The sequence below is a fragment of the Marmota marmota genome, unplaced genomic scaffold, assembly GCF_001458135.2.
Source record: "Marmota marmota marmota unplaced genomic scaffold, marMar, whole genome shotgun sequence".
Lineage (NCBI taxonomy): Eukaryota > Metazoa > Chordata > Mammalia > Rodentia > Sciuridae > Marmota > Marmota marmota.
In genome coordinates, this window is record NW_026000108.1 from 41,281,345 (window position 1) to 41,303,247 (window position 21,903).

At 41.2% G+C, this 21,903-nt stretch overlaps 1 protein-coding gene across 5 annotated transcripts in view; it reads right to left on the reverse strand.

Moving 5' to 3' along the window:
• The window catches only part of Kdr (kinase insert domain receptor), a 44,628-nt gene extending 23,961 nt beyond the window's left edge, over positions 1-20,667 (reverse strand). For all 5 annotated transcript variants that reach the window (XM_048784494.1, XM_015482120.2, XM_048784493.1 and 2 more), the window contains exons 1-14: positions 20,287-20,667; positions 16,543-16,636; positions 14,298-14,494; positions 11,321-11,451; positions 10,893-11,061; positions 10,165-10,304; positions 9,418-9,595; positions 7,927-8,041; positions 7,673-7,836; positions 5,538-5,694; positions 4,493-4,616; positions 3,868-3,976; positions 2,675-3,010; positions 186-332 (exon numbers count right to left, since the gene is read on the reverse strand). In XM_048784494.1, coding sequence (XP_048640451.1) covers positions 186-332; positions 2,675-3,010; positions 3,868-3,976; positions 4,493-4,616; positions 5,538-5,694; positions 7,673-7,836; positions 7,927-8,041; positions 9,418-9,595; positions 10,165-10,304; positions 10,893-11,061; positions 11,321-11,451; positions 14,298-14,494; positions 16,543-16,636; positions 20,287-20,374 — 2,149 coding nt within the window. In that variant the 5' untranslated portion in view covers positions 20,375-20,667. The remainder of the gene's footprint in view (positions 1-185; positions 333-2,674; positions 3,011-3,867; positions 3,977-4,492; positions 4,617-5,537; positions 5,695-7,672; positions 7,837-7,926; positions 8,042-9,417; positions 9,596-10,164; positions 10,305-10,892; positions 11,062-11,320; positions 11,452-14,297; positions 14,495-16,542; positions 16,637-20,286) is intronic.
• Positions 20,668-21,903: the final 1,236 nt, after the last annotated feature.

Here is a 21,903-nt window from a genome sequence, read left to right on the forward strand (position 1 = left end):
CTCCCATGAGGCTTCCAGGAGAATTTGGCAAGGCTCCCAGGACTCTGCTTCCATGTCTATGAAGTGAGCCAGCCCAGGGACACTAACACTGCTTTTCTGTCTAACTTAAATCAAGAAATAATATGGGTGTTAAGCAACATTCCTGGAAAATTCTATAACCAAAGAGATACACAGGTTCTGTTCACCTGAGTCTTCTACTAGGGTCTCGTTGTCTTTAAACCACATTATCTGTGGAGGGGGGTTCCCAGACGCTGTGCAGGCCACTTCAATGGTTTCACCGATACTCGTCGTCTGATTCTCTAGGTTTCCTACGATCATGGGTGCCATGCGCTCTGTGCACATAAAAATAAAACCAGAGAACCTGTAGTCATAACTTTTGGAATGGTTTGAGTATCAATGAACGGCTAAAGAGCAACCTGTTGATTGATACTAAAACTGAAAATACACAGAAGTTGATGACAGCCTTGCTGTTCACTGAGTAAAGCCAAATAAAATCAGTTCAGTTCGGACAGATCACGGCATGTCTTTGAACATTCGCCTTAGCAATTCTTTCTGGAGATCACATGGGGGCAACTTTTTAGATTTCCCCATGCAAAACTCCCCTCTCACAAAAGTTCTAGCTGATGATACCCTAGAAGGCCACCATTGTTTTCTCTTGGAAGTTACCAGACTTCGGTGTAATTCCACAACAAATGCCTAATATCTGTCCAATAATTTTTACATAATTTGCTTATACTATTTGTAACTATATATAAACTATATGTAGTTTATAACTATAGTATAAACTAAACTATATTTATTTATACTATCCATTTTATGATTGAATATGTCAGGTTCAGTACCCTTATTTTTAGGTGAAATAACTATAGTTCAGTGGTTCAAACAACTTGTTCTAGTCTTTATAACTAAGTAAATAGATGAACTAATAACAGAACCTAGTAAACCTAAAAGTCAAATGCTATCTCCATTAAAACACAAACTAAAAGAACAATATCCTGAGGAAAGTCAGGGATTTAAAGCACATGATTGTTTTTTGTTTAAATATACAACAAAAGCATATTGTTCGGTATCTTGTTTTTTAATCCAATCTGCTAGTCTATGTCTTTTCATTGATGAGTATAGGCCATTCACATTCAATGTTATTTATTGAGAAAGGATTTTCATTATCTGTCATTTTGATTTATTTCTGGTGTTTAATTTGAATTTGTTTACCCTTTGATTGACTATTCTTCTAGGATAGAAAAACTTTTCTAGTGTAAAAAATTAGATTAACCCTTTCCCTTTAAATTGTCCATGTGCTATGGAACTGTCTTGTCCAAACCAAATGAACATCAAAAGGAATCATGCTGGAAGAATCCACTCCAATACTTAAGAAAATGAGATTATCTCAGTGCAGTACATGGGAGCAAATGTACAGGACTCCAATCTATTTCTAAGAATAGATTTCAGGACAGTGACTTGGACATCCTTAAAGAAGCAAACCCACTAACTGTGAGCTCATATTTCCTAGGCAATTCCAGGAACCTCCCTCACATCTCTTTCTGAATTCTTTCATTAACTTGAAACCAGTCCAGCCACCAATGTCAACAGAAAATGTGTGGTCATATGTGTAGCATGATTTCAAGGGCTATGGGGATGATCTGACCCCTAAATATCTTTTCTTCTATCACCTGAGTTTTTAAACCAGCAAATCAAATATGACTGTCTATCTGAAGATGCCTCCTAAAAAAAATATACCAAATCCCCGAGCAAGATACGATTCCTTTAAAACTTTCATATAGTTAAGTTTACCTGTGCAGTTCCCTTTCCTAACAGTAAGAGAGAGAGAACACATTCATTCTAAGCACTGGAAACGGGCACTAAAAGGAGGAGAAAATAGAAATGGCACAGAGAAACTCTCCAAATTCACCTGATTTCCCCAACAACAGAGCTATGGCTGCCCAACTTTCAGGTAAAGCACAAGATTAAATAAGCTGTACAGAGCAGCTCCAGCTAGAAATTTACAAAGCTTTCTGGTCACCAAAAGTATCATCTTATTGACCTTGAGCTGTCCTCAAGGACCATATGAGATGCCTCAGAGGTACTGACAGTGAACAGAAAGCCCCTCCTGGACTCTACTAGGTCTAAACTCAAACTGTCATCAGTATCCACAGAGCAGGTATCTCAGTGAGCAGCTAGTATATGCCACTGTATTCTGTGACTAGAGCTCCAGCAGCATGCAAAACAGGGACCAATCCCTATCTTCTTGTACATGGAGAGAGCTCACTGTGCTATGACTGAACATGGTTGCTGACATTCTCATCCTGTCCATCTTGGCCATCAGAACCAACTTCTAGCATTTTCTTGGCTCATAGTGTTGAATCAACAAATGTGTTGATTCAAATAAGTGAATGCCCAAGAATAAAGCAGAGAGTTCCCTGGTTCAAGCGAATCCCTCGCAGACCCTAGTGAGTTCCCCCATCATAAGGCTACAAAGAGCTATGTTATCTTCTCTTTTTAATATATCCCTTCCTCATTACTAGCTTTGTTCTGCCTTGAGGTCTTTCAGTGACTCGGTGTGTACCAGTCTACTTCACAAGCTTCTAGAGGACAATTATCTTCACACAGCACCTGAAAGCACTATTTTTATGCCATTCCTGCTGACTTGGGACAATGATCCAGAGCTGCCTCTTACCTAGGACTGTGAGTTGCCTGACCACACATTGTCTCTTCTTGGTCTTCCTGTCTTGAGCAGAGCAGACATAGTCTCCTTGGTCCTGCAAGGACACATTCTGGAACTCCAGGGTCAAAACATCATTTGTGCTATTAGAGAACACGGTGGCATTCAGTTTCCAAAGAGCATCCAAGTTCTTGCAAATAGGTGTGAGCAGCTCTCCTGTGGGGATAGCCTGTGGGCGGAGCTTGTACCACGTGAGATTCTCAAATGTGGTTCTGTCTGCAGTGCACCACAGAGACATGCTTTCCTGCTCAGTGGGCTGGCTGGCAGGTTGCGAAGTAATTTCAAGACCCTCTGAAATATAAAGCCCATAGTTAGAGGATGGTGGCTTCACTTGGTACAGTATTCTACCCTCTTCTTACTGCCTTCAAACCATGATAAAGTGCCAAGTGAAGTTAAGTTCTAGCAGTCTCAGAAGATTTACTACAGAGAGACAACCAAACTGGACAACTCAGGTGCCAACATTTATTATCTGGAAATGCAAATTAATTCCCCAGATATATATCACATTTCCACTTTGAGCTCTAAATACAGCTTTTAAGATTAAAAAAGAAAAACCTAAAGCAGACTATCCAATCATATATCATGGAATTCTGAAAGTTAGTTGCTTATTAACACACAACACTCAATGACAATAAAGCTACATTTATCACAACTAATTAGCCCAGACCAAAATATTTTATCCAGTACAGTCAGCTAAGGTTTATTCCTAAACCTAGGAGACACAGGCAAAAATCAGAAGCATTGGACAGTACTGTTCCCATGTCATTCCTATGGCTTCCAGAAACCCCAACCCCAGCAATTGTTCACAGCAAACCTACCAATATTTATTGAACCTTAGTAAACCATGCATTGTGTTAGACTCTGATGAGCATGAGAGGTGACCTACATATGGCACACAGCTTGTGGTCTGAAGCATACATGAAACTCTTCTCTCCAGTGAAGGTGTACAAACTGACTTCACATAGCCCTGACTTCACAAAACCTGAGTTTTCCTTTGTGAACAAAAGCACCAATTCTAGATCCCACCAAGCCTTCTCCCCACAACACACACCTCTCACATGAATGGCAAGGACAAGAGAATTTTCAAACCTAATAGCCACTTGTGAGTGGTGAGTGATCCAGCCCACCCTCCAGAGAGGAGTACTCACTGGTCACGTGGAAGGAGATAATCCTCTCTCCTCTGCCGGCTTTGTTGACGGCTTCACATTTGTACAGAGCTGACACATTCGCAGCTTGGATGACAAGAGTACTTACAGTCTGTGGAGAAAACAATTCCCAGGCCATAAACAATGCAGGCTGTGTTTGTGCACATGCATTCAGACTAAAATTCAGCAGTCCACATAATTGCTACGACCTGCCCACTCCATTCACACTACCACACTGACCACCCTCAAATGGAAGCAATTATAATTATGCAGATGTGTAACTCACATTTTACACAAAAGTGTTTGAAAATCATTAGGTTAATGATGTGTTTTAATATAACACATCATTAATATACACATTTTCTCATTCTCATATCTATAAAATTGAAATCACTTCACAATAGGTGCATAAATTAAACAGCATTCATATTTCATTTTTTTTTTCTGGTAAGTTATTAGTTAGCTAATGGCAGCACCAAAAGTCAATGGTATTTTGAAACTGACTTAATATGCTATTATCCATCTACCTATTGGATTATTAATCTCCAATATGCCTCATATATTATCATACCATCCTTCCAATAAAGAGAGATAAGGAGATTTTCAAGTTAAAGAACTTCAAACTCACTTTGTTTTTTCCTTCGATGAGGGCATATTGTTTTTTGTTGACTTCAATTCTATTTCCACCCTGGAAGTCTTCCACATTTCTCCATTCTTTACAAGTATATTGGTTTGTCATTAAGGCAGATTGGCTACAAAAAAAAATATCAGATACATTATGATTTAACCTCCTTATTTGAATAAATAGTAAGGAAAAGGGTCAGACTTTGGTGACTGTGTTCTTAGAAATAACTTTCCATGCAGCCTACCACTTTACAAGACTTGGCGCCAATTAAAAATAGGCCTCAGCACTGAAGGAAAAGGTCTTAGGTAGATTCATTCAGGATACAGGAGGGAAGAGCTATTCTGGGAACAAACCTCCATTCATAAATTGGATCGACAAGACAATTCAGGCTAATTTAGTTCAAAGGAAGGTAAGGAAACTTAGAAGCCATTGGGCTTCTTAAAGTCATTTCTTGCTGGGACCATGGCCTTTGTGTAGGAAATGGCCAGCAGCAGAGGAAGAAACTAGTAGTGGCCATTTCAAAAACAACAACAGGAAGTGGACTTCTTGGGGTGGTGGTGGGTTGGTTGTTGTTGGTTTTTTTTTTTTTTTTTTTTTTTTTCCTTAAGGATGTCTGGATTTGTGTTGGGACTTGATAAGCTAGACCTGAGGCTCTGAGGGCTGAGCTAGGTTTATCGCTGCCTCCCATCCATCAGCACTTCCTCTGAGAGATGGACCTTCTCTCTGATAAGAGGGAGTTCAGTGGTGGTCTCCCATGGACTGGCAGAAGAAGAAAAGCCAAAGATTGGCAATTAGCAAATGGAGCAAATAACTGCTTTTGGAGAAGTGCATATGAGGACCAAGAAAAGAGAACTAGCTAATCACATGTTGGGATGCCCTAAGCCAAAATATCTGCTAAAACTTAACACAAAAAGGATGAAAGGAGATTCCAAGTTCCATTAGAGGAGCCTGCTTAGGGACAGTTTCCTCCATGCAGAATGGAGTCATGGCATAGCTTGGCTATAAGAAAGGCAAACTGGCAGGAAATAGAGCATGTGGCCCTACTCACCTGGGCTTGTAGGAGCACTCTCTCTCCAGCTGCCAATACCAGTGGATGTGACAAGGGGGAGGAACAGCATAGACGGTACACGTCAGGGTTTGTGTGGAGCCATACCGGTAGGAATCCACGGGAGAGATCAGGGACTTCTCACCAATTTGGGGTGGGACTGGAGATAGGAAAAACAATTTTTAACTGTCAATCACCTCTGGGGAATAAAAGTAAAGAATTTCAGCTCAATATTGAAGCTAGTTTTTTTTAAAGCATTGGATTTTGCCTACACTTTCTTTTTGAAAGAACATCTAAATTTGAAAACAGAAGTTTTGAGTTCTGGTGGTACTCATACTAATAACAATAAACCAGTAGTAATGAAAACTAAGACGCTGCTTTAGGCAAGATTCACACCCCTTGGTTTGTCTCATCTGCATTTCAGAGGTAGTTTTCCCTGTCTTCCCAATCTCACAAGATCAGAGCAAGGCTACAGAAAGAAAAGAGAATAACATAGTAAACATGTTGATTATGTTCCAAGCATTGTTGCGCGTGCATTACACTGTTTAATCCACTTAATCCTCACAACCACTGTTACTGTCCCCCACTTTACATCTGAGGAAAAGAAAATGGAAAAGTTCAAGGACTTGCCCAAGGTCACCCATTCAAATAGGCGGCCAAACCCAGCACAAACCCAGACACTCTCACTTCTGAAACCAAACACTGATAAACCACCACATTAGAAAGGAAGTTGTAAATCCTTAGATTGCATCCTGCTCTCCCTTTCTCCCTCTCCCTCCCTCCCTCCCTTCCTCCTTCCTTCCTTTACTTTTTCCCTCCTCCTTCCCTTCTTTTTTTTTTTCATTCTTTTTTAGTTCCAAAGTCATGAATGCAAAACTGTGACCTTATTATCACAGTCCACCTAAATCCTGTCTGAGAGAGAAAGAGAATGGAAACCAAGCCTGATGGCCACAAGGCTGCATGCTATAAAGATTCACTGCTTCCTCTCTACTTTCAAAACCTGCCTTCTTTTTTGCCTTTATTTCATATAGCAGGGTAAAGGCTGGGGTTGATCAAGTGTCTAGTGACTTCATAAATTGATAATATGAGGTTATTTGCTGTTAATTTTTTTTTTTTTTTGGCTTGATCATTTCCTTCTCAGGTCCTTCTTATCAGCTTTCCAGTTTCTCTCCCTTCCCCAATCTCCCATACCCAGGAGGATGCTAAACAACTTTCTAGAACCTATTATCTGTGAAATACTCCCTGAACAAAGAAAGAAAGCCAAGTTCAGCAGACATACAGAGGAGTATCAGGACACGTGGGGAAGTGCCTTAACGTCATGAGGATATCTTAAAGTTTTCATGTGGCATGTCAGTAGGGAAGGAACACAAAGAATTACAAGGGAGAAACATTTCACTAACTATGTTTGGAGTGAAACATTAACGGATTTACTCAGGGAGAAGAAGTGCTCTGTTCAGATATATTTATTACATCTTGAATACTCTGTCTTTCCTCCTGGAGAATGGCAATGTTCATTAGCCTGGTAAAGGTCCTGAGAAGTCCGGCAATAAGGAAACTCTTTCAGATCACCTTCATACCCCACCCCATACTCACTTGACTACGGCAGTACCTTTCTCCCCATCTCCAAAATAATTAATATCTTTCAGTGTGAGGAAAAAAAAAACATTTAAATCCTCCTAAATCAAATGCTTACTATCTTTCCTTTACAGACTCAGAGGCAGATCCTGGACTCCAGGCAAGCCATCAGTGTGACCCAGCAAAAGCCTTCTGAGTGGGATCTGTCCATTCGTCACAGATGCATGACACCAAACTCAAGAGTCTTCCCCATCTACAGACCACGTGAGCAATTCCCTAAGACAGGAGCAAACTGGCCCTGTGGGCATTCTTCCGTCACAGAATTGGACCACCAATTGCATCATTTACTTTAACCTTGCATTTGACCACCAAATAGCTCGGGTCTATGGTTTCTTAAGGAAGCATGGCCAGATTACCCTGGCCTATGTCTCATCTCAGCTCCCTCAGTTTGATGCAGTGGCCCAGTCATGAAGAGTGAGCAAGGAGCAGTGGGTTGGCAGTTTAGAAAGACACAGCCATCCTCTGATAAATCTTGGGCAGAGGGGAAAACTGAATGGACTCACCATTCACCACCAGAGATACCACGTGGCTCTGCTTCTCCTTTGAAATGGGATTGGTAAGGATGACAGTGTAATTCCCTGTGTCTTTTTCACTCACTTCCATAATGGTCAGAACATGCCCCACTTTGATTGTGTGATTGGATTCAAGGAGTCTTCCATTTTTATACCTGTGGGAGGGGAAGAAATTCCAGAAATTAGTGCATTCAGAGGGCGTGCACTCATGTGGAATACGCTTTGTCCTTACTTCCCATAGTTACCATTTGATTTCAGGGGTTGGGTAACCGAGGTACTTCACAGGGATTCTGACAGGGTCTCCCACTGTGGCTTCCACCAAAGATTCCATGCCACTATCAAAAGCAACAAAGGGTTTTGCTAGAAGAAAATGAAAACAATTGTTGTCATAAATGTCAAGTTACTATAAATGAGCATTTGGTTTAGTTTTTCAAGTGAAAAGTGAAAGACCTTTGGGGTCCAAGTGCTGCAGTTCAGAGTCTCTCTGCACGCGCCAGTTTTCCTCCAGCCTCTACACTCACTTTCCTTCCCCTCCAGTGCACTCCCAGTATCACAAAATAGTCACTTCTCTGTGTGGCTTCTCCAAGCCCAGGGCCCTGTGGGTGCTTCTGGTCCTCTGCTCCATGACAACCTCCACAGGCCCTCTCTGTGTCGATGTGCCCCAGGACTCAGTCCTCAGACCTACTCCTTTATCTAGAGGTTCAAAGTACCAGTTGCATAATCCTAAATTTCTCTCTCCTGTCTGGACTTCTCTTGGGTTCTAGGTTTACATAATAAATATCTCCAGTTAGATGTTTAACTGGCATCTCTGAATGATCATACCCAACCTGTTTCCCCAAACTCCCTCCTCAATCTTCCCTGTCTCAGTGATGACTTCACCTTCTCCTCAGCTGCACAAGCTAAAGCTCAAGCCACCTTCCATTCTTTTTCCCCAGCCAGAGAATCCATTAGCAGGTCCTGTTGACTCGACCTTCAAACACAGGCAGAATCAGAAAACTTCTCCCTGCCCTCGCCTCCACTACCCATGTCCAAGTCATCCACCCTTTCTCAACTCATTATTGCAGTGAGCCCTGCCTGGACTCCCTTCTTCTGCCCTTACTTACTTGCTTAGTATTCCTTATAAGTTACAGAGTAATCCTGTAAAAACAGAAGCCAGAGCCTGTCTCTCTCTCTGATGCATTTCCATATATGAAATCTGAAATCCTTTCCAAAGCTTGTAAATAGAGAGTCATGTGAATTATTTAAACTGAGAAATTTACATGAATGAAAAAGAATAAGTGAAAAATCAAGGTGATTTGAAAGGAAAAGCAGAGCCACGTGGTATCTCTGCCCAGAGCCCCACAGTAAATCATTGAATCTGAGTTGCCCCAATTTCAAAGCTCATTGTTACTCAAGCAGGCCTCTCAGCTTTATAGCAAAGTGAAAAATTTAAAAACTACCTTAGATACTAATGCTGTGCTTACTGTAGTAATAATTGTAATTACAATTAACTGTAACAAGCAATGTTTAGAGAGCACTTAAAATATTAGTTCATCATATTTTAAAATTGGGATTTGAAGCCAAGTCCCTCACTCCCAAAACTATGCTCTTGACCTCTAGGTCATAGAACCTCCCTGGCAAGAGCTCAAAAGTGTTTTCTGAAAGAACAAAACAGAAATCTTTAGGTGACCTAAATATATTTCAGTTACCTCACTGTTCTAGGTATAGCTTAATTCCCAAAGGAGATCACAACTTACCATGGACTCTTACAAAAGTGCTATTCTTCTTGGTCATCAGCCCACTGGACGCTGCACAGGTGTACAACCCATGGTCACTCCGGGTGACAGCATCTATGGTCAAGGTGCTCAAAAATTTCTTCATCACAGGCATAGACTGGGTTTTAAGGTCCCGGTTTATAAGTTTCTTATGCTGATGCTAAAAAAAAAAAAAAAAGTTTTCTAAACTTCCAAAGCCCAGCATAACATTAACCAACAGCTTCTAGAGGAAGGAAATCAAGCTGAACTATTTAATGTTACTAACAGGGGCTTTTGACATCTTGTAGACAGCAAATTCATTGGGATTCAGGAGATGTAAATGGAAGCAATGGAATTAGGATGTAAAAACCCACCTGGTGAAAAGGAGGTGCATGTGAACTGCAAAAAACACAGGCGAATGTGACCACTGTTTAAGGAGAAGTGGCCTTAAAGGGAGACTCATGCAATCGCCTAGTGAAAATGAATATTCAGTCTGATGACAGCAGAGTGGAACAGAATTCTTAGTACTGCATCTTTTCTGTGGTTTGCTGTGTTCTGCAATGCACTTAAAGTGTGTGTGTGTGTGTGTGTGTGTGTGTGTAAGAGAGACTGTGTGTGTGTGGGGGGGGGTGTGGGTGGGTGTTAAGGCTCTCTTGCATCTGGCCAGAAAGGGTCCTATCTCTTAAGGAGAATTTGTCAGGGCTTATTATCAAAGTATTTAGAGGTCTGGCTTTGAATTGTTAGTGTTACCTTCAAAGAAGGGTATTCCCAGTTGAAATCAAGCCCCACATTTAGCTCAGTTCTTGCTGTACAATTTAAGACAAGCTTCTCTCCAACAGAGAGCTCCACTTCATGAGGGGGGCTCAGAACCACATCATAAATCTTGTACCCTAGAGCAAGCAAATTAAAAACACAGAAAGTGAGAGGGAAAAGAAACCTCTAAGTTGGCCCAAATTTATTTGAAAGTGATACAAAATGTGTGATATCATTTTCCCCTACGGGTCTCACTAATATATACTTGGTAACTCTTGGCATATGGAGATTTTACAAAGCACTACCTTGAAGGATCTCAAAGATGTTATAACCCAGTGGATAGAAAAGTCTAGGCCAATGGGGTCAGCTTTAGTAAACTGTTGGACTTTCCATAAAACAGGCACAATTAAAAGAATTGATGCCAAACAATGCCACGAATATTGAGTTTTCTCATAAAATATGCTCTGAAATAACATAATTTTTCATTCTTGGTGTTGATAAAAAAGGAGAAAAACTCAATTGCACATGGGTATATAGGATAGGAAAGGGTAGTTGTAGTGAATCACCCAGCACCATATCCTGAGTTAATATATTTCCTAATATTTAATATATTTCCTAATATCCCTTGTCCTTCACCCTGTAAAACCTTAATCTCCAGAACCTTCTTGCAAAAACCACCCTTTATTGTCCAACATTAATAATATGGGAAGGAAATGTCCTCTTACCTACAACCACAACTATGTACATAATAGACTGGTAAGTCTCGTCATTAATTTTTGCTTCACAGAACACCATGCCAGCATAGCTGATCATGTAACTGGGAATAGTGAAGCCTTTCGTGCTGTCCCAGGAAATTCTGTTGCCATCAGGAACAAACCTCTTTTCTGGATACCTCTGGGTAATAAAAAAAATATATTAAATATTTAATCCAATACAATCCAAAAGTGAAAGCCGTGGACTGTGATCACTAAATTCATCTTATTTTTTTAAAATGCAAGTTGATTTTTTTTATTCATTGTCATTTTGGCTCTTCCTAAATTCTTTAAACTGTTTAAAATTCTTTGTGGGTGGGATATTGGAAATGGGTTACCCATCTTAATATTAGTTTGAAATCATGAAAACCTAAGAGATGACTGGAAAAGACAAAACTTACTGCACAAAGAGACACGTTGAGATTTGAAATGGACCCCCGACAGGGAATCACCACAGTTTTGTTTTTGTTTTCAGTAATGTACACAACTCCATGCTGGTCACTAACAGAAGCAATAAATGGTGATCTGTAATCTAGGAAAAAAAGAAACCGTAATTCCATCAGTGAGTTCCTAGAAGAAAAATTCATAAACTTTTCAGATTCATAAATTCCAACCAAATAAGAGAATGATTGGAAATGACACTTCACACTGGTAATGCTGTCCACAGGTTAATCTGCTGAGAGATATCTGGCTCCAAAGATATACTCCAGGAGGTGTGTGTGTGTGTGTGTGTGTGTGCGCGCGCGCGTGCGCGCATGTTTGTGTGCAAGAGTGCATGTATGAAAAATTTGAAAGCTCTGACAATGAGACTGATTCTTTTCACAAGGAACATCAACAAGTAGAGTATATTTTGAAGGCTCTCTATTTTGACATTTGACTTTTTTTTTTTCGAAATGAAGAAGCATATTTAGTTTAAATTTTAAAGTTAAATCTACACACTTTACGTACACATTTTACTGATACCAAGAAAAATTCACCTTCTGTCTTTAGGCAAATAATGTAAATGCCATGAAAACCACTTAAAATCTTTAAGTTAACAGAAAGTAACTAGGGATTTTTATACAAGGAAATACTTTATATGACATTGAAAGACTGTGAAGATTAGAGGTAAAAGTCTCTATAAAATAATGCTGAATAGTTACTGCATTTGGTTTGAGATTCAGCAAGATATTGATATCTCCAATAACAAACAGTTGAAAAGCCACAATGTCAAAGACTGAGGAAAAAAAACAAAAAGATTTTAATGTCTCTCAGACATTATTCATATGATATTAATGCTCTACAGACCACCTACTCCATTCCCTAGAGAGAAAGATGATGCTTGAAAACTCAAAGATAACATTTCATCTTGTTATGCCCAACATATCTGACTGAGCATTTTCAGAGGTGAAGAAAGTGTTAATTGAACCAAAGGGGAGAAAAGCAGCTTATTCTCTGTAACAGCAGAAGTTTGATTTCCTTCCCAGCTGGAAAACACAGAAAAGCAGCCAATCTAGCCCACCACATGCCACAGCCATTATCTTAGGAGGCCGGGGCCTACTTCCTGGCTCCATCCATTGCTGGAGGGAATGGGGTCAAAGACTAAGGAAGTAAGGTGGGGGACCATGGGGCACATAAAAGACCTGTCCCTAGGGAATACTAAAGTCAATGTATTCTTTCCCATTGTTAAGCTTCATGACCAAAATCTTGGATAGCTCAACTTAGAACATTAAGTTTAGACAGGAAGCAAAATGTACTGGTATACCCAAAGGCAAGTAATATACAAATAGTGCCGAGATCGGTGCTGTTCAATACCATCTACGCTTCATCCACATGTTGAGAAATATTACATAACTTGCTTATAGAGGAAACTTTTGGAAGCTAAATTAATACTTTGACATAAAACTAAAGCTATTCAGTAAATCAATTCTATTTTCAGTAATCGAAAAATAGGAAGTAAACAAAAGAAACCCAAACAACCACCCATCCTTTCAAAATAAAATATTTACTGTAACTCATGAAATGCATCTTCACATGTCTCCAGGTTTCCTGACTTGGGGAGAAGGAAATAACGAGATATAATGGGAGAGGCTCATCTTGTAGTATTTCCAGACAGGCCGAAAGCAGGAAATCCTTACAATCTTCTGAGAGAGCCTCATCTCCCAAGACTGCCAGATCAAAAGGAGCCAGAAATGCTCCAAGATCTGAGCCCTGCCTCTTTCAAATCCTGCAGAGGGGAGGAGGAAGGCACTATCTTGGACTGTGTTTACCCTGAGCAAAAATCATTCTCAAACATTGTGCAATGCAGGAGTGACCTAGGTTGTTCTGATGTGGCCTCCACTCTTCCATGGCACTGATCACACTGCCCCACGGAGATGTAAGTGAAGATATGCAAGGGTGTTTCCCAAAGCTAAGAAATTCCTGTCCTGTAAAAGTCACTTCTGGGAAAAAGTTTAAAGTCATGTTCATCTGCCTCAAATCCCCTGGGATGTAAAGTTGCATATACACAAATAAATAAAATGTCTTTTAAAATCTATCCTTCACTAAAGAGATAAATACTTTGCATAGCCAAACAAAATATGATGCAACCCTTACATTCTTCAAAATGACACAGTATTATAGGTATCTCATTAGTTAGGATGCAAGAAAATTAAGATTGTATCAGATTTTCACAATATAAAAGAAAGCATAATTTGTGTTCAAATATTAAATACATGCAAGGTTGGATTTTACTTTATAAGGATGCTAAGGTGAGTCCCTGGTATCAGTCCCAAAGCGAAACTCTGTCAAATCACACAAGCAACAAAAAAAAAAAAAAAAAGAAAGAAAGAAAGAAAAGAAAAGAAAAATAAATGCTGTCCTCATAGGACTGTTTGAGGTAGAGTCTGTTTGCACATAACTGTGTGACTTATTTTTTTATAAAGTGAAAGTCAGAAAAATAAAGCTCCTATGTACAAAAATACTCCAGAGCCCTTGGTTGTTTTCCCATACATTCTTGTGACAATCTCCTACACTGCTGTAGATAACCTATCTCACCACAGAAACCTTGCTATAATTCACTCTCCAATCTTTCTTGATTTCAAAGATTTCAGCTTTTTTCCCTCAAACACCAGAAGGCTTTTTATGAGCCTCCACAGACAATGGGGAGCACAGATTTACCATAGGAAGAGAGATCAGAGCTGAACTAATTGGGCAAAAGCAACGAAACGTGGCCCAAGCTCCAGACCCAACCAGTGAGTCATTTCTCAAAGGAAGCCCCAGGAGAGAAGAATTTTGTAGATTCCGCTTGGCAATCAGCCTTTGGAGCAAGCCTTTTGTTGGACTCAATTCTTCTTTGTGCCTATTGTGTTTTATAACTGGAAAATTAACGTGGGAAATGAATTCTGTTCCACCACTCACCTTGAACATAGACATAGATGACAGAGGCCACGTCAGTGTCCCGGTAGAAGCACTTGTAGGCCCCAGTATCATTTCCGATCACTTTTGGAATTGTGAGTGTCTTACAGAAGAAGTCATCGCTGCACTCCGTCACCTCCACCCTTTCCTCCGAGCAACTCTGACTATTGGGCCAAAGCCAGTCCAAGTCCCTCTGTCCCCTGAAAAATTAATTCCAGGAAGGTATTGATGGGAAATGTCACACCATGAGGCTGCTTCTAAGAAAACAAAAGGTTCCTCAAACTTACATCAACTCCTCACAGACAGATTCAGAGCCTCCTACCAATGGCAAGTTGGATTGACAAATGACAAGAGGCCATAGACTCAGCTTCAGGAATCAACTATCAAGAGTCCTAAGTTTTCTACTAATTCACACATTCATTCCTTCAACAAATATTTATTGAACATCTATTATGTGCAAATCATTGTTGGGACAGGGGATATAGCAGCCAATAAGTCAGGCAAAAATCAGTGCCTTCAGAGATTGGGGGAGCTCGGTGGTAAAGCCCCTGTTTTCAGTCTATAGCCTCTGGGTCTAATCCCCAGAAACATGGAAAAGAAAAATCAATGTTCTTATAGAATCTTAGTCTAGTGGGAGATAGTCCATTTTTAAATGTAAGTAAAATTTATTGTATAAAATAAGGATTAGTACTATGCCAAAAAATATAGAAGATAGAAAAAGAAAAAGAGAAAAAGAGAGAGAGAGTGAGCAAAGAGTCCTGGAAGGAAGGAGCTTGATGAAACTGGCCATACAAAAATTGAGAGGAAGAATATTTCAGGCAGAGGGAAGAGTAAAGTCACCTTTACTGGCAAAGAGTAACCAGTTAAGAGTGGGCAAAGCAGGGAGTAAGAGATGAGGTTAGGTAGGAAGGAGGTGGAACTAAGGGCCAATCAGGACCTTAGTAAGGACCTAGTAAAAACTGCATTAAAGCATAGATTAATTTTATTATAGCATTTCTCTGCAAGACCCCACAGAAAATAGTTAACATCAAGAAGAACACAACCTTATTCAAAGAACTCAAAATCTCCATGAAGTCGTAGCTCTATCAGGGAAGTTACTTTTAACATGCTCCACGACTTTTTCAGACTCTAAGGAATTTTTATGCAGAGTTTCAAAAGAAAGTGTGGAATCTTGGTGGATTTTAAATAACCTTTGCTTCTGGGAATGTCTTAAATTATCAAAGCTAAAGAAACAGCACCTGCTACTATGGTTTTTTTTCCCAAGGAGCGGGCATCAGGGACCTTCCACTGGATAGGGGGATACCCTTTCCACTCTGCAATCTAAAAGAGATCTGTGTTATTCTGTTGACCAGTTGGTATTCTGTGAGTATGAAGCAATGGCAATCAGCTGCCCAAGATTCTTTGTGGACCTCAGCACTCTTCTCAGAGGGCAAGCTTGCCTCAATCCATCACGGTCTCTGCCAAAAGCATACTAGTCTTGAGAAGCTTCTGGGTTTTTTGTGAATGATCACTACATTCAATACACGGCCTTCTAGCTTTCTTTCTTTCTTTTATTTATTTATTTATTGTTTTGCTTTCTGGTTAGAAAGCAAAGTTTAAAGCTCTCTTCTTATCCAAGAGATCTGTTTTCCCAGTTATAAAAAATCAATAGCATGACTTCTTGCTAGCAAGTGGGAGGAGAGACATTCCAGAAAAGCAAGCCAGAGCATGAAGTCCGTGACCTGTACAGGACACATACTCAGTAATATCACTGGCTTAATGTTAAACTGCTACTACTGTCAGAATTTTTTCAAGAAATAAAGTTCCTATGAAGAACTAAAAAGATGTCCAAAAGCCATACTGAGTAAAATAAATGATGGCTCTTACTTCTTCAGCTCTATTCTATAAAGTTACGTTCTCAAACTTCATTTATTTATTCAATACTCATTGAGGGTCTGCTATATGCCAGATGCTGTACTGGTTTTTGACGTGTGTGTGTGTGTGTGTGTGTGTGAGAGAGAGAGAGAGAGAGAGAGAGAGAGACGTGCATACTGAAAAGTAGTAGAAAAATTACCAGCAAAACTGTACACAATTTTTGAGAAAAGACCTTCATTGTGGTTTACATGATTACATCACTGCTTAGAAACCTCACAACTGATGAACAATTACTACAATGCTATTATAATTGTACTGTAATGGAAATTGTTTTTCCCTCAATAAACAATGAGTTCTTCAACATAGGAAATCTGAATCTAAAATGAATCCTTACCTGCAAGTGATTTGAAGAGTTGTGTTAGCCATAATTGTAAGTATGTCTTTTTGTATGCTGAGCCTGGGTGGATCAAGGGAAACACTAGGCAAACCTAGAAACAAATTAAATAAATGAATGTAAGTGCCATTGAGTTAGACCCAATAGGAAACACCTTCCATAAACAATGCATACTCTACACTTTAAAAGGCCTCTTCAGCAATTCATTGTATGAAACTGGGATTTGCTTTTCACCATTCTCAGTAAAAGTTCACAAGCTGTGTCATAACAGGAAGAATGGGCAGATGGTCATAAACCAACACAACAGTTCTGCAATTCATGGAGCTAGGGTGGAGTTCCTGTTTTCCTGCATTGCCAACTTCAAGGTCTTACAAAAGGATATGGGACATTGAAACCAAATGAACCTTCATTGGATGATCTCAGTCCCTTGGGAAAGGACCCACTGACATTTCTTATAAAACATAGGATGTACACATTTGACTAAATCGCTGATTAATGAAAATCACTTGGAGGGATTTCTACATAGCTTATCTACATACCCTGAAGAGGTGAGAGTGTCTATGACCCCATCACATTGTCCTCTGTCAATTTTCTAGTGCTGGCAACTGAACCTCAAAAGTTGAGATAATGGCTCATGAAGATCCCACATTAAAATGGAAGCAGAGGAATTGAGGAAGAGAAAACATCTCCCAATTTCACACACACATGCATATTAATATAGTTTTCCTTAAAGAGCAGGACTAAAAATAGTGGAATACTAATGAACTCTAAGTGGGAAATCTCAACTTATCAATCAAAGGTCTAAGCTTATCCTGACATCAAGTTTGAAGCCCAAGAAACCTGTCTTTACCTAAAGGCTGAGGAGGAAGCAAAATACCTTCACATGGGTCACTTCATACCAACATAACTGAGTTGAATTCTCTGTCAATTAAAGGAGAGGAGCCAGCAGGTGCTGAAAAGCTTCAGAGAAAGAAGAATTGTCCATTCTGCTAGGCTCTTAATGGACATCAATATCTTCAAGGTATCAGCTTAAAAAAGTAACTGATACTGGGCAAGCACCCCCCCAACCCCACCCCGCTTTCTAACTCACATCAATTAAGAACAAATGACTCCCTAGGCCTACTCTGGCATTGACTGATGGGAAAATAAGTGAGGATGAGCAAATATAAATAAGTGTGAGACAGTACGAGTAAAGAGAGTGTAGTAAATATCCATTGGAAATGTCTAGTGCATTGAATCTTTGGCTCCCAATGTGAACAACTGGAGGAAAAATGAACAACTGATGGCACAGTTTCTCACACCCAAACAAATGTGCAAAATAGGTGGCTGACATCACTGTAGATTTATTCAACAATAATACAGTTTTGAAAAAATACTAGAAATTAAGTTAGATCAATAAACCTCAGAAACTAATTGACATCAGTGTTGACTTATTGTACTGTCCATGATATTCCTAGACCTACAAAATCTGCATTTAAAAAGCATTTCAGCTGACCCTAATGGTCTATGGGCCACTCTTGGATAGCTAGGTACCTAATCATGGACAGTCTGTTTTACTTAATTAGCATTCTTCACCGTGAAGGAAATAAATGTCTCCAACATAAGCAAAACATAAAGCAAAGTGTTTAAAAGCAAAAGAAAAGTCTTTCAATAATGGAGTTCCCCTTGACACACTAACTTAATACAATTCACACAAGGATCCAAATGAGAAAGAAACCATTAATTAAACACATTCATGTAAGAAAAAAGTGATAGTAAAATGACTGGCTGCTCAATAAGTTATGTCCACTTCTCCACCAAAGTAAAGTAAAAGACTTGTTTTTGTTTTAATTTTCTGGGGGTTTTTTTTGTTGTTATTGTTGTTGTTGGTGGTGGTGGTGGTGGTTCTTTGGTAGTCTTGGAGACCAAATCCAGGGCCTCATGCATGCTAAGCAAATATTCTGCAACTGCACTACACTCCCCAGCCCCTAAGATACTCTTTAAGTTCTATATAAATTATTGCCACAGATCATTTCATACTCCAGACACATTAGCCATGTAATTTTTTTTAAAAAGGCATGTTCTTCATTCATAGGAAGCCAAGACAACACCATACTCTTCTAAAGCCATATCTACAACAAAAATCTATTCAACAATGCTATCAATAATAACTTCAGATTTATCTCTGTAGACCAAGACTTTTTTTGTTGTTCTATTAAACTTCATTTGTTTTCATTGGCAAATTTGATTCTTACTCTTCAGAAAGTTCTAAATAAAATGACTGTAAGAGGTACATATGCTACTACTCAATAAAAAGCCCTTTTTATGTTCAAATCCCATAACCAATATTAATTAATTTGTGCACTCTTACCCTTCCAGCTCAAAGACGGGCAGGAAAAACAACAGTGGCTCTGTCTCTAGAATTCGATGGCACCAATTATAGCCCAATCCAATTAAGCAAGTTGCACACTCCAAAAGGGCAACCTCACCATTCTATTCAGGGCAACCAGATCACAGTTACTACTGCTGCACTAGGAAACACCCCAGGCTTTAAAGCAACTCACTTCTTTTTGGAATACATGTTCTGAACCTTCATTCTCTTCCAAGAAAGGGGGACAGCAAGGCATTGAGGTCTTGTCAGGGACAAATGGGTGTCCGTGGTGGAGCTAGCCCCAATGAACCAAGTCATTATTAGGAAAATTCAATAAGTGTAGACAGATGATCTTGGTACTGTATGCGAGTGCCAGTGTCTTTTAAGACATAGGATTCTTTTCTTTTGATATAAGGAATTTTTTTACTCCCCCGCCCCCTTTCTCTCACCCTCTTCCCTTTCTCACCCTCCAAAGGGTGGAAATCTGGAAATTGGAAAGCTGTAGCTATAGAAATGAGCGGGGTGGGGGGGGGAGGAGAGAATGGGAAGGGGGGAGAAAAAGTAGGAGGAGGAAGGGAGCCCTACAACACCAAGACCTTGGGTGTTCCTAATCTAAAGGAGAGGGAAATTTTGCCTGACGAGGAAAGCAGCCCTAGAACTAGGTACTAAGTTCTGCAGAAGTTCGCAGACCTGAACCTCTGATGATTCTCTTAACCAAAAGACCAATGATGTTAAATTGTTTTGCACAAAAAGTTGATAGTCACTTTGAGACCTTAGGGAATCTGTCACGGACCTGAGGACAAGCCCTAATGTCCTCCCTCCTCTCTCTGTTAGAAAAGCGTCACCCTGCACCGAAGAAGCAAAAAAGTCTCCCTCCGTTTGGACCCCACCTTGTAGGATAGGTGCGCATGTGTATTCCAGCTAAAAGGGAGCAGCAGCCTGAGGGCCCTTGCTCCCTTTGGGACCTAGCAGAGAGCACTGTGAGATCCAGATAGCCAGATTTGCGCTCCCTTCAGGATGTTGTGTACAAACAAGCAAACAAGGTTTCACCGCCTGTTCTTGCCTGCGGGAGCACCTCCTGCCCGCCAGACCAAGGCACCTTCCCACTCTAGCCTCCCCAGAGCCCGAGGGTGTTTCGGCTCCGCTGGACACGCTCTTGGCGAGGCCCCATAAGATACCATAGTCCTGAAAAGGGAACTGGACTAGAGCTCAGGAAACGGAGTAACCTTGGGCCAGTCTCTGAGCCTCGGTTTCCCTTATAGATAAGTGAAAGAATCCAAAGTGTCAAGTCCTTCCAATTTCTCTGGCTGTATGATTCCAAGTTAGATCTCACATGCCCATCTCACCGCCTGCACCCGACCTCTCCGCCTTCTCCTACTGAGTGGACTCCTTACCCACAGTGGTGGCTCGGGTCTCCACGCAGAGCCACAGAGCGATGGCCAGCAGCGCCTTGCTCTCCATCCTGCACCTGGAGCGGGGCATAGTGCCCAGAACTCAAGCGCAGGCTCTTTCTGACCGCGCCTGTGGTGCAAAGAGGACGCAGAGGTGGAATGCGCTCCCCAGCGCAGGACCCCGGGATACTCAGGGCGAGGACGCCCTGACTCCGGCCGCAGCTGCAGGGGCTTCTGCGGGTGCGGGCAGGAGAAGTTATGCTGGCTGTGGGAGGGGATCTGGACTCTGTAGTGCGCAAGTAATGTCCTGCTCGGGCAGAAGAAACGGCAGTGTTCTAGCCTGTTCTCCCGGAGTCCCGGGACTCAGTGCCCAGTGCGAGCGCGGGCTGAAACTCTAGATAGCGGGGGCAGGGCCTTGTGGGCGGGGCGGGGCGGGGCGGAGCTCCCCTGCGACCAGCCCAGCAGCGCACTGGGTATCTGGCCTGGATTCCCAGCTCGCAGCGCGCACTACATCCGGTGTTACAGCACCTGTCCTGGACTGTGCCACGAATCGCCTCGGGGTAGAAAGTCCCAGTGCTAAAACTTCGTTTCTAGTGGAAATAAATTGTAGCCGATAACGGGCTCTGAGCCCCCCAAGATTTAGTCGGTTGTTGACCCAGGGAATCTGGGGAGCATCCGCAGAAGCTCAGCGAAGGACACTGCGCCCTCACCAGGCGCGTCAAAAAGCGGGACCTTCTTCGTCGCCACATGAGTCCCAAGTGGCAGAAGATTCGCTGCATTTTCAGACAGCCAGTGAGAAGTAAATAATGAGACTACACTTAACAAGGGTCGTAAACTAGCAGTGACTCAGCCAGTAGTTTTGAGTTCTATATTGAGTGCTCGTTGTAGACAACTTTGGCCGGCACGATTGTTTTAAAAATCCCAATCTGAACGGCTTTATTTAGAAAGTTCGCTTGTCCAGTTTGCCAACGTTCCCGTTCTTTCCTCGCCTACCCCGTTTCAGATATTTTGAAGTTACCTGCCTAGACCCAGGAAGCACGTCAGATCGGGACTCCTGCCAGGTTCTCACCAAACACCTACAGGAGGGCTCCCTGGAACTGGGGGTGCTCAGGGCTCCTGCACAGTAACGGCATGGACATCACGGTCCTTCCAGTGAGGATGTCCTCGTGGAGAGGCTTTTGTCCACTGTGCTCCCAGGCGAGGAACCCCTAGCATGACTGTGACCAGGCCCTTTTCAGAGCAGAGCTTTTTCCAGCCAAGATATCGTTCGGCTAGCACAGGGACAGGTACTTGGCCAATTAGTGTAGCTGAAGGAACAATGAAACCAAGGCTCCTAGACTCTGGGGACCCAGGACACCCTCACCAAACTTCACCACTTTCTCATCTGTGGAGGTCATGTGTCGCTGTTTGGAGGGGAACCTTGGTTCCTTGTAGACCATTTGTTCCTTCTTTTCTCTCCATTTCTTCCCACATCCAAGGGGCGACATCAGATGTCCCCTAACTTGGTCATATAGTCTTTTACTTCCTAGATATACGCAGGTGCTATTTAAATAACAAGTTGAACATCGTTCAGCCGAATGAAGACACACAATCATTGTTTCCATATCTAATCCAAACTAG